At 43.4% G+C, this 12,317-nt stretch overlaps 1 protein-coding gene across 1 annotated transcript in view; it reads left to right on the top strand.

Annotated features, from left to right (window-relative positions):
* Window positions 1-9,235: 9,235 nt before the first annotated feature.
* Window positions 9,236-12,317, top strand: part of Lamc1 (laminin subunit gamma 1) — a 110,888-nt gene continuing 107,806 nt past the window's right edge. The window contains exon 1 of the mRNA XM_034513056.2: window positions 9,236-10,074. Coding sequence (XP_034368947.1) covers window positions 9,663-10,074 — 412 coding nt within the window. The 5' untranslated portion in view covers window positions 9,236-9,662. The remainder of the gene's footprint in view (window positions 10,075-12,317) is intronic.

The raw sequence follows: 12,317 nt of genomic DNA, 5'->3' as shown, positions 1-12,317 counted from the left end.
ACAGATATGGTAGCAAGTGAGAAGTGCTATATCACGTTTCACAGCTTGGAGGATAATTTGGGGTCATGTATATTTAGTAGTAATGTGACTCCCGGCATCTATCTTGCTTATTAAGAAAATGTTTTTCTTTTTTTGGGTCTCTATGTCACCATAAGCCCAGAAACCCAGGGGTTATCATCTGCCTCAAGAGGTCAGTTCTGGTGACTGGCCTCTGCTGTTGGGAGCTCACTGTTGCTCCAGTGGTGGACACTTGTGTGGTGGTTGGGGCTGGGTCATTACTTCCTTTGTACGTTGCTGAAACCAGAGTCACTTGCCACCCCTCCATGATCCAAGTCAGAAGATCAAGATGTTACTTATCCACTTTTCAATAGCAATACAATGACTAACTATATAGTAAAGAGAACTGGGGGGGAAAAAATCTCCAAATGTTTGGAAATTGAGCAACAAGCTTGTGAATGGTTTTTGGACCAAAGGAAGAATTATAACAGGAATCAGAAAACCTTCTCAATTGACTACAACCAACAGTGACAAGAACCAGGCACATCAACATTCACGATATGGAACTAATGTAGCATTTAGACAGTTTTTTGTCTGTCTGTTTTTTTAAGATAGGGTTTCTCCGTGTAGCCTTAGCTGCCCTGAAACTCACTTCATTAGACCAGGCTGGCCTTGAACTCACAGAGATCTACCTGTCTCTGCCTCCTGAGTGCTGGGATTAAAGTCATGAGCTACTGACACCCAGCCAAATAATGTTTTGAAAATAGGCCCATCTAGACGTCACTGAGGGAGTCTTTAAACATTTAAAAACTGGCGGTGGTGGCCCACGCCTTTAATCCCAGCACTTGGGAGGCAGAGGCAGGCAGATTTCTGAGTTCGAGACCAGCCTGGTCTACAGAGTGAGTATCAGGACAGCCAGCACTACACAGAGAAACCCTGTTTCAAAAAACCAAAACAAACAAACAAACAAACAAACAAAACAAAAAAACCAAAAAAACTGGATAATACTTTAATTCTTCCAAAAACCCAACATCAGTGGATCTTCAACTGTTTCATAAAATAGGAAGGCAAGAAAGACTGCTTAGCTCTTCTTACACAACCAATGTTACCCTGACACCAAAGCCAGACAAAGATACAACAATAAAGAAAATTATAAGCCAATTTCCCAATGAACACAGATGCAAAGTTTCTTGGCAAACAATTGTGCAACAGATTTAGGAAGACATCAAAAAACACCATTCCTGATGATTAAATTGGCTCTATTCTAGAGATTCAAGGACCACCCAATATAAATCAACAAATGTAATACACAATACAAATGGATTCAGTGACAGAAATCATATGATTGTCTCAGTAGATGCAGAAAAAGCTTTTGACAAAAATCCAATATTTCTTTATGATTAAAAACCTTAGAGAAATGGGGTTTTGGGTTGGGATATGGCTGGATTTGTGCTGTTCATGTAAACGACCCGAGTATGGCTCTCAGCACCCACATTAAATTGATTGCCATCATCTGTAACTCCAGTCTCAGAGGACCTGAGGCCTCTAATGACCTCCCCAGACCAGGAAGCTGCATTGACATGCACATATTCCACCTTCATATACATAATTAAAAAAATAAATCTTTAACAGAAATGAGAGAGACTAGGATTGAGAGACCATATCTAAAGATACTAAAGCCTATACAGGGCAATCCTAAAGCCAATACCTTAGTACATGGGAAAAAAAAAATCTCGATGCATTTCTACTTAGTCAGAAATAAGACAAAAGTGTCCACTTTCTCCACTCTTCTTCAATATGATGCTTGAAGTCTTAGCTGGAGCAACAAGACAATGAAGAAAATAAAAAGAGGACACGCAGTAGGCAAGGAAGACGTTAAGTATTATTCTTATTTGTGGATGATATAGTTTCATTCATAAGAGACCTGGTGCTTCCACCAGAAAACTCAGGCAAACATCTTCAGAAGAATGACAGGGAAACAAAATTAACACACAAAAATCAGTAACCTTCCTATAGATCAGTGACAAACAGGCTGAGAAAGAGATCAGGAAGCAACCCTTGCTTGAGAAATATTTGAATAAATCTAACCAAGGAAGTGAAAGTCTGTTCTAGTAAAACATTAAAGAACATTCTAGAAGATGGAAAGATCCCTGTCTCATGGGCTAGAATTAATAAAGTGATAGCGGATATATTATCAAAAACAATCTACAGATCTGATGAAATTCCTATCAAACTTTCAATGCCAGTCTTCACAGAGATAGACAAATAGAATCTTTAAAATTCATATGGAAACTGGGCAGTGGTGGTGCATGCCTTTAATCCCAGCACTTGGGAGGCAGAGGCAGGCAGATTTCTGAGTTCGAGGGCAGCCTGGTCTACAGAGTGAGTTCCAGGACAGCCAGAGCTACACAGAGAAACCTTGTCTCGACCCCCCCCCCCCAAAAAAAAAATTCATATGGAAGCACAAACCCTGAGCATGAAGAACATTGTTGGAGGTATTGATAGATTCCACTTCAAGTTACTCTGGAACCACAGTGGCAAAACCAACATGGTGGTGCCACAAATCCAGACAGGCAGACCAACCCAACATGATGGAGAATCCATGCTAGGTGATTGTTTGACAAATGTGCCAAAACCAAACACTGGACAAAAGACAGCTTCTTCAACAAAGGATGGTGGAGAAGCTGGATATCCATAGGGAAGAAGATGTCTGTCTTTCATGGATCAAGACCTTAACATAACCCTGAAATTCTTAAAGTGTTAGAAGTAAAAAACAGGGGGAAATGCTTCAGGATAGAGGCATATGCAAAGTCCTTCTGAATGAGACTCCAGGAACTCAGGGACTGATGCCAGCAATTGAGAAACAGGACTTCAGGAAGTTAAAAAGGGTCTGTGTAGCAAAGAAGATACTTAATTAAATAAAGTGACGGCCTACGGAATGGCAGAGAAACCTTTATTACCTGTACACCAGACACGGTTAATACCTGCGATGTAAGAACTAAAAAATCTAACCAAGAAGGTAAAGAAGTGGGCTAATGTAACAGGATGATGGTTTTAAAAGGTGAAATAAAAATGGCCAATACACCTCAAAAAGGGAAGAACTTGAGAGGCAGAGATAGGCAGACCTCTGTGAGCTTGAAGAGAGCTAGCTCCATATGGCAGACTGCAGGCCAGCTAGGGCTGAAGAGTGAATCCCTGTTTTTTTTTTTTTGTTTTTTTTTTTTTGTTTTTTTTTTTTTTTTTTTTTTTTTTTTAAAAACATGTACAAAGCAGGGGCTCAGAGAGACGGCTCAGTGGTTAAGAGCCCTTGCTGCTCTTGTAGAGGAGCTGGATTTGGTTCCCAGAAGCCACATGGTGTCTTACAACTGTCTGTAACATTGCTCCAGATGATCCAATGTCCTCTTCTGGCTTTCGTGGACACCAGGCACACAAATGTGAACAGACGTATATGGAGACAAAAACATTCATATGCATAAAATAAAAACGAATATATATGCATATATTAGAACCAAATGGTATACAAGATGGTTTGGCAGATGAAGGCACTTGTTCCTAAGCCTGCCAACCTGAGTTTGACCCGTGGAACCCATGTAAAGGTGGAAGAAGAGAACTTACTTCACGAGAAGTTCTGTAATTTCATACATAGCACACACAAACACTAATGATAAATACAATAAAATTAAGCGCTAATATGCAAGTAATTCTGTGATGTGTTCACGTGGAGTCCTTTGGCTAAAAAACCATAGGGTTGGGCTAGCTACGTCATATGGCTAATTTAACTGATCTCCATGTTGGCTGGATTGGTTGACCTTGCCACCATCAGTAATAAGGGTTCCCTTTCATGTACATCTTGCGGGTCCCACAGCAATGTTCACTGGAGTACTATTATCAAGAGCTGAGTTATGGAACCAACCTAGGTGTCCATCAACAAAGTGATGGATGAAGAAAATATGGTATATATACATAATGGAATTTTTTTCAACCATCAGAAACAAAATTATAAATTTGTTTGGAGGAAAATACATGCAACTGAAGGTAATCATATTAAGCATATTAATCGAGCCTCAGGAAGACAAAGATGGTACTTTTTCTCACTTGTGGTTCATAGATTTTATTTTGTTAAATAACATCATGTATGTATATATGACATAAAATAGAAGTGAACTGTTCAGGGAAAGAAAATGGACTAAGGGGAGGGTGAGGCAGGGTAGAGTAAGCACGTGCTGGGGTTGGTGATGTGCTCAACATACAAAATACACTGTAGCAAAGTGTCCTTACAATACAGTACCATGTGTAATGAATAGACACACCAATTTTCTAACAGATTGAAAAAAAAAAAAAAACAAAATCTCTTCCAGAAACTAGAAAAAATACTTTTGAATTTGTTTTAAAGGCCAGTATAATAATGTTATTAAATCCTGACCTGTATTGTCTTTGTTTTTGTGTCTATGTAGGTCAGAGAACAATATTCAGTAATCAGTTCTCTCCTCTTACCGTTGATTCAAACTCAGGTTGCCGGACTTTCTCAGCAAGCGGTTTTACTCTGAGTTTGTTTGTTTGTTTGTTTGTTTCAATATAGCCTAGGCTAGCCTTGAACTCCTCATGTAGCCAAAGATGTCTTTGGATTCCTGATCCTGCTGATTCTATCTGTCAAGTTTTGAGACTATAGGCACGCACCCCCACATCTTATATTTCTTTGAAGCAGGGTCTCACTCTAGGTCAGGTAGAGCTGGAAAGCACTCTGTAGCCTAGGCTGAGAAACCAGCCTACAGAGCCCAGGCTGGTTTCTCAGCCTGGGCTATAGAGTGCTTTCCAGCTCTATGTTAATATTAATAATAGGTTTCCCAAGTGATGGGACTACAAGTGTGTGTTACCACATCTGGCTTACCATGTTAGTAATAATAAATCATCAAAGCTAACCACGTTTGAGGTATTCCAGATTTCCACAATGAAATCATGTTATTTGCATAAAAAAGATTATCTTTTTTTTTTTTTTTTTAAATATGGGCTGCAATTCACATCAGGTTTAATATACTAATAAACCTCTGGAGAGGTAAAATTATTATTATTATTGTAGTAAGTTTTTGAGTTTGGGTGAGGATGGGTTTTGCTATTAGGTTCTGCAATTTCTTCTTTTTTATTGCATTTATATATTGTAACAGAACTTGTTTTGACTCTTAAGGTGATGTGTTCGTTTTTCTTCTTTGTAAAACTAGAATCACAATTTAAGACAGCCAGAATTTGGTACATAGGGCTGGATGGGATTGAAATAACTCTGCCTCATGCAAGAGAAATCGTGTTCTTTACCTGAGTTGCACAAGACCCCTTGTTATGCTTGGATTTGAACTAAGGACACAGGCAGACACTCTAAGCCTAAATTTCTCTCTTCATGTGTAGTTACTATAACTTTGAAGAGGGAAATTTTAATTATTTTCAGTATTCCTTTAATTCCCCTCTAATTTTAAACTCCTATTTGATAGCCTGAGAAACCTCGGTGTGTAAAACAGCACTTCGTTTACCCTCATTCCTCTCATGACCTTTACACAACGGAAGGAGGAGACCTTTGTGCAGGGAGAGCCAGAAGGCAGCCTTTTGTCCTTGTTTTGCTTCCTACTTGGGACCAGAGGTTACTTAATCCTGTGGCTTAGTTTATTCAGTGCTAAGGAGGCAATAGCATCCTATGCTTCAGAGAAAAATTTTAAAATGAAAATAATATATAAAAAAAAGGCTAATAGTGTCGTATTATTAATCATGTTATTATAGTATTAACTATACAACTATATAATGTATACATAATTATATAGTTAATATAATTGTATTAATAATAATATTAATAATAGTTGTTATTTGTGGATAACACTTCTAAATATGAGGAACAAAGCAGATAGTACAATGTCCTTACACCTGGTGATAAAGAGACTCAGAAATGAGGTCAGAAAGACTAAAAAAGGGAAAAGCAAAAACATTGTTAATTATGAAGGAGTAACAATCTAACAAAGGTGCCACCTTGAAAGGCCAACACAAACTTTAAATTTCGTTCTAATTATATAACATGCTGTCTAGACCCTTAGGTAGTGGACATCTGTTGATGACCAGGTTAACTTCTATAGGGGTAGGCATGCCTACAGAGTCACAGGTGACTAAGGCAGTGAACACCCTACCTTGAAATTATTCAGATATATCCAGAAAAAACAAGTCTCTTAAGCTTTGGAAGGTTAACTGGGAGATAAAGGGTCTTGGGGTGGGGGGCAAGGTATCATGCTTGTATAGTCAAATGGTTTGATTCCTCCTGCCTTGCTACATAAAGGCACTGGTGACTGGGCATTAAGAGAATCTTTTCAGGAACCTGAACCCAAATTTCCCTTCAAGCATGTTTAGTATATAATGGAACTTCAAAGTATTAAAAATGTGTGAATAAAAGAATAAGGCTCTGGAATTTTTTGACAAAAAAAAAAAAAAGAAAAAGAAAATGAGGAGAAGGAGGAGGAAGAGGAAGGTAATGAGGAAGAGGAGGAAGAAAGAAGAAAACCATGTAATCTACAGTAAATCTTATATACTTTTTTGAGAAGGCAGGTGCAGAAGATAGGGTCTCACTGGCCTGGAACAGAAGGTCTTCTTGCCTTGCGTATAGTAGTGGTTGGGATAACACTCTGAGGTGCCATCACACTGATTTATTTATTTTTTGTTAAATAGCAGGTTTATTTGGAACTGTAGTGCCTCCAGGAACTTTAAATACTTTGTTACCATCACCCAGTAGTATTCAAATCTCCCTGTTTTTGAAATTGTGTTACAAAGTCTTCAGCTTGTTTGAATCAACACTGAGAAAATGATGACTAGTGTGGTGAGTCATGCCTACCATCTCAGCACTGGCGATGCTGAGGCAGGAGGACTGGTGTGGGATCCAGGCCAGCCTGGAGTGCTGAGTGAAACTCTGTTTCATCTCCTCTCTCTCCACGCCTCATCCATACTATGAAACAAAATTTCATCATCAAGCATATTGGCTGGATACAATTTATTGCTTAAAAAAAAAAAAAACCCAAATACTTTCTTGTTATTTTAACATATTCCAGTGAGCAATAGGATTTAGTGGTTGATTCAAGGTTCCTTCATGTGCTTTACAAATGGCACATGAAGGTCTTGTGATGAAATTAAAGTAAATTACCATAAATAACAGCTTGGCATTAACTTTGGACATAAGAAGCCAAAGGAGAGCAATGAAAAGGACACACACTAGTTTGTTTAGCATGTTTGAATGGAGACATTGTCCTCTCCAGGGTTATGTGAATAGATTTGATTTTGCTTCAGCCACCTAAAACAGTGGTTCTCAGCCTTCCTAACAGTGCGACCCTTTAATATAGTTCTTTACGTTGTGGAGACCCCTAACGATGAAATTATCTTCAGTGCTACTTCATCACTGTAATTTTGCTACTGTTATGAGTGGTATGTAAATATCCTTGTTTTCCAATGGTCTTAGGCAACACCTGTGAAAAGGACCCCCCCCCACCCCCGGAAAGGGTCATGACCCTCAGGTTGAGAACCACTGATTTAAAATGTTATTATAGCTCCCATGTTTCTTTCTCCAAAGAGTTACAGAAGTAGAGTTAGAGACCCTTAGCTTGCATAACCTCCACCATCTCTTCCAATAAATCAGGTGGATGCATTGCCAAGTAAGTCCAGTATTAAAAGCTCTCTGGACAGTAGCCCCTACCCGTCACAAATAATCTATTATCCTTGGGCCTCTTAATTAGGACTTGTGGCTCTAACACTGACCCTAACTATCATTACCCATTGTTTAGCCCACTACCCCATCTTAGAAAATTACATTTATTTATGTGTGATCTCCCTCTGTCTCAGGCGTCTCTCTCTCTCTCTCTCTCTCTCTCTCTCTCTCTCTCTCTCTCTCTCTCTCACACACACACACACACACACACACACACACGTCATGGTGCGGGTGTGGAAATCACTATGTGGTTCTAGGGGATTGAACTCAGGTCACCAGGCTTGGTGACAGGTGCCTTTATCCACTGAGCTACCTTGTAGATATCAGTATCCTTACCTTAAAAAGACTACTGACCCCCAAACCTGGGGCTTCCACTTTGTGGGTCTGTTTTGCATCTTAGGTTGGGATTAGCGCAGTGTGCTACCATGCCCAGCTCTCAGCTGGTTCATTTTTCCAGCATGCTCCCTTCCCTTGTCTGCAGATCCTATCAGCACTGCAGGTAGTTCTGATCTGGGACTAAAACTCATGATCTTTTGGCTCAGGCTCTGGGAACTGAGTCATTCTGGTACTGACAATATTCTGTGACTCAGCAGGTCCGAAACGGAGGATGTCAGAATCCAGATAATTTCGAGTCTTTTAAAGGCAAGCTGGGAAACACAAACAACAGAATGGAAGAATTTCAAAGCGTATCCAGGGGAAAATGTCATTCCATTCCCAGCCTTCTCACTTCCTTCCTTGCCGGGGTAAATGACAGTCACACTTTAATTTAGAGCAAAGAAATCACAAATCTCTGAAGAAAAAAAAATCTCTGAAGCTGAGATCGAGCCCTGTGTCCCACAGGGATCCAGTCCCTTGGACACCTCGGATCTCTCGCCTCAGCGTGGGTAGGGCTTGGCCCGCGTGATACAGGAGGCACGCCCGGGATGGCTGGGGAGGAAGAAGTCACGCAGGCCACCGCACCGTTGTGCTGTGGTTCAGGTCAGGTAGTGGCTGAGCTATACCGTAAGGACTGACATCTGGTTGGGCCAGGGTCCAAGTCCTCATGAAATTAAAAAGACGGATTCCGGGCCACCTCACCCACTTGAGTCTCCCTTTAAGAACCTCTTCTTAGTCTCATACCCTCCAGGGCAAGATCCTCTAAGGAACACGACCTGGATGAAGGTTCCCAACTGGGTGCTTGATCTCCACCGAAGCCCCTGCCCTCCCAGCATGCACCGCCCCGCACCCCACACCCCACGTCCCGCCCTTCTTCCTTCACTCACGCTCCCTCTCCGCCCACCTTGGGCCCCTCCCTCTTACCCCCTCGCCCAGCCCACCTCTAGTCACGCCCATCCAGAAGTCCTCCTACTTGACCCCTTGCCTCTTCCATCTCGCGCCCCCCTCCCTTTTGCTGCCGGTCCCGCCCACCTAGCGCCCCGCCCACCGACTCCACCGCCCCGCCCACCTCGCGCCCCTCCCTCTTGCTCCCGCCCCTCCCTCTTGCTCCCGCTCCTCCCATCTCGCTTCTCTGGCCCACCGCCCTTCAGGCCGGAGAGCCAGCGGTTGCCACTGCCGCCGCCGGGAGTCGCTGGGGAGGACCCGTAGGGTGGGGAGCAGCTCCTGGCCCGCGTGAGCTGCCGAGGAGGCCGGTCTTGGGTTTTCTCCACCGCCAGATCCCACCCCACCGGGCAGACCCCACCCCCTGCTCCTTCCTCCTGGGGCGCGCTCTCGAGTGCGCGCTCGGAAGTCGGGGGTCGGCGCAGAGTGCAGGCTGCTTACCGGGAGGCAGCGGAGGTAGCGAGATCTTCGCTTAGACGCCCACCCATCCGCTCTGCGTCCGGCTCTCGGCCTCCAGCCCGGTCCGCAACCCGGCCTCGGCCCGCAGCGGAGGATCGGCCTTGGGGCACGCCGCTAGGCGAGTGGAGCGCGGCACCCTAGCCTTTGCCGAGGGCCCGCGCGCAGCGGGATGACGGGCGGCGGGCGGGCCGCGCTGGCCCTGCAGCCCCGGGGGCGGCTGTGGCCGCTGCTGGCTGTGCTGGCGGCTGTGGCGGGCTGTGTCCGGGCGGCCATGGACGAGTGCGCGGATGAGGGCGGCCGGCCGCAGCGCTGCATGCCGGAGTTTGTTAATGCCGCCTTCAATGTGACCGTGGTGGCTACCAACACGTGTGGGACTCCGCCCGAGGAGTACTGCGTGCAGACTGGAGTGACCGGAGTCACCAAGTCCTGTCACCTGTGCGACGCCGGCCAGCAACACCTGCAACACGGGGCAGCCTTCCTGACCGACTACAACAACCAGGCCGACACCACCTGGTGGCAAAGCCAGACTATGCTGGCCGGGGTGCAGTACCCCAACTCCATCAACCTCACGCTGCACCTGGGTAAGCAGTGACAGCCCTGTCCCCACTACTCGCTTACGGTCCAGCTTCGGGGCTGCCTCCATGGAGCTGCTGGTCCGGCCTGAGGGGCCAGTCCAGCCGCGTGCTGACGCTCTGTTCTCCAGCGTGGGCCACACACAGAAATTCCTTTCTCCAACTTCTAAAATTCATCTCGCTTTGAACATCCGGTGAGGGCCATCATGTCCCACGCTAGCATCTTTCTCTTTTCTTACTCTTTCTAGCCCAACCGGATTCTCGTTCCATTGATTCTTTTTTATTTCAGCAGTTAGGATTTTGGACAAACACCCCCACCCCCTTTTCCACCCTGAGGCGCTAATGAAACTCTCATCCTGGCAGGACGGGACTATCACATAGCATGCTTACATTAGAGTCTTGAAGGTCCACCTTCCAACACTTGTCTTTAAAATGTTTAATTGTCTGTCTCCAGGGTTGAGAATGATTGCTCTTAGTTCTGATAAGGGAATTTGAGGGGAGCAAATGCATTTACTGCCGGTATTTCTATGTGTAATTAAAGTAGTTCACTTTTAAAGTTACTGTTCTTCAGAGCTGTTCAGCCTTAATTAAGAGCTGTTTCACTGCTTATCCTGGTAGGGAGAAAACAAAAAAGGTAATGAAGACACTCACTGTAATTGCGGTCAGTTTTGTTCCGGTGTAAAAAGGCTCAAAGACTCTCCTGGATGTCTTCCCTTTTGCTTTGATCTAAAGCAAGTGTGGAAACGCGTGTTTTAGAATTCAGGAGAGGGCTGTGTAGTAGGAGACTTCATGGCAGAACTGTGGGTGAGCAAGGCTGTGATAATCTGAATGGATCAACATTTCTGCTGTACGTAGGGATGTTTTCTTTACTTTCGAGACAGACAAGGGAGCAGAAAATGCCATTGCTGTGTTCAGTAGTGCAACATTAAGTGTGAAAAACTGATTGTCGACGTGTAGAACCTGTCTTCCATTCCGTTGGAGCCCTGGGTTTTTATCAGTTCTTGGTACTAAAGAACTTCCGAGGAGAGCAAACTGCCCCAAGCCTGTCCAAAGCATGGCAGTTCTACGGAGCGAATAACATCTGGGACATTTGAAAGGGACATTTTGCAGGCAGATCATCCTTTGATCATGGTTTTGTAGTTTTCTTTCCATTCCTCTTCAATACACCAAACATTATACTATCAGGGAATGTTTTTCAGAGAAAGAATATGACTTAAAGTGCCTTGAAAGTGTAAATTACTGTGTGTGGAGTAAGGTTTAGGAGAGCAGTATTTACTGCCGCCTTTTTATTTGTAGATGAGTCACCGATGGAACTTTTTTGAAAACAAGTTTATAAATGAAAGTGTGAGGCGTCCGATTTTCAGTAATTAAAGAAACGAATGAGTTCAGTTTTGAAAAGGCATTGGAACTACACAGAAGTGTAAATGTGATGTCTTGGCCAGATGCCTTTCTCAAGCCAGTGGGAGACACTCGGCTTCCCAAGATCCCCGGGAGTTCTTTTAAGTATCTTCAGAATTTTTAAGTTCTATAATTTATGTCCAGTTATTTTTAAATTTTTTTACTTTTTTTAAATATTCAATTCTGAATCTCCTTGAAGTCTTCGTTTTCAGATTTAAAAAAAGAAACAAAATTCAAAGAAAAGGCAAGGCCTTGATGTCTCCCCAAGTGCCTGAGATGCAGTTGAAAAGTTCTGAACAATAGGCTGTCAGTCTCTGCTTTCCTCCTTCTCTAGGCATAAGGAACTTGAGGTTTGTTTCAGGTGATTGCAGAGGGAGACAGACTACTCTCTGCTAAAGTCTCTGTTGCAGCATAAGTGGTAGGGTAAGAGACAACAGCCAGGTTGCTACTGTTGGGAGCTAGATATATTAGCTTTAGGCCATGTTAATAACAAGGCCAAAGAACTCTTCCATCTCATTAGGACGGCAACATGACATTTTCTATATGTTTGGACTTGATTTTGCTGAAAAATCCTTCAGTTGGTTGCTTAATGACATTCATAAAACAGGGTCTCACTTTGGTTGTCTGGGAACTCACTATGTAGACCAGGGTGGCTTTGAACTCATAGAGATTCGCCTGCTTCTGCTTCCAGAGTACTGGGATTCAGGGTGTGAGCCGCCACGCCCAGTGGGTTTACTCCTAAGAAAAGGTTTAAAATATTTTCACAGCAGCGTGCTTTACACTTTATAGACAATTTATGAAAACTAGACTAGACTTACTTTGCTTGTTTTGGGTTGGAAATGAAGTCCTGGAGG

This window comes from Arvicanthis niloticus, chromosome 10, assembly GCF_011762505.2.
Source record: "Arvicanthis niloticus isolate mArvNil1 chromosome 10, mArvNil1.pat.X, whole genome shotgun sequence".
In the NCBI taxonomy this organism is placed as follows: Eukaryota; Metazoa; Chordata; class Mammalia; order Rodentia; family Muridae; genus Arvicanthis; species Arvicanthis niloticus.
Note: the sequence above shows the minus strand (reverse complement) of the source record. Positions and strands in the feature narration are given on the sequence as shown.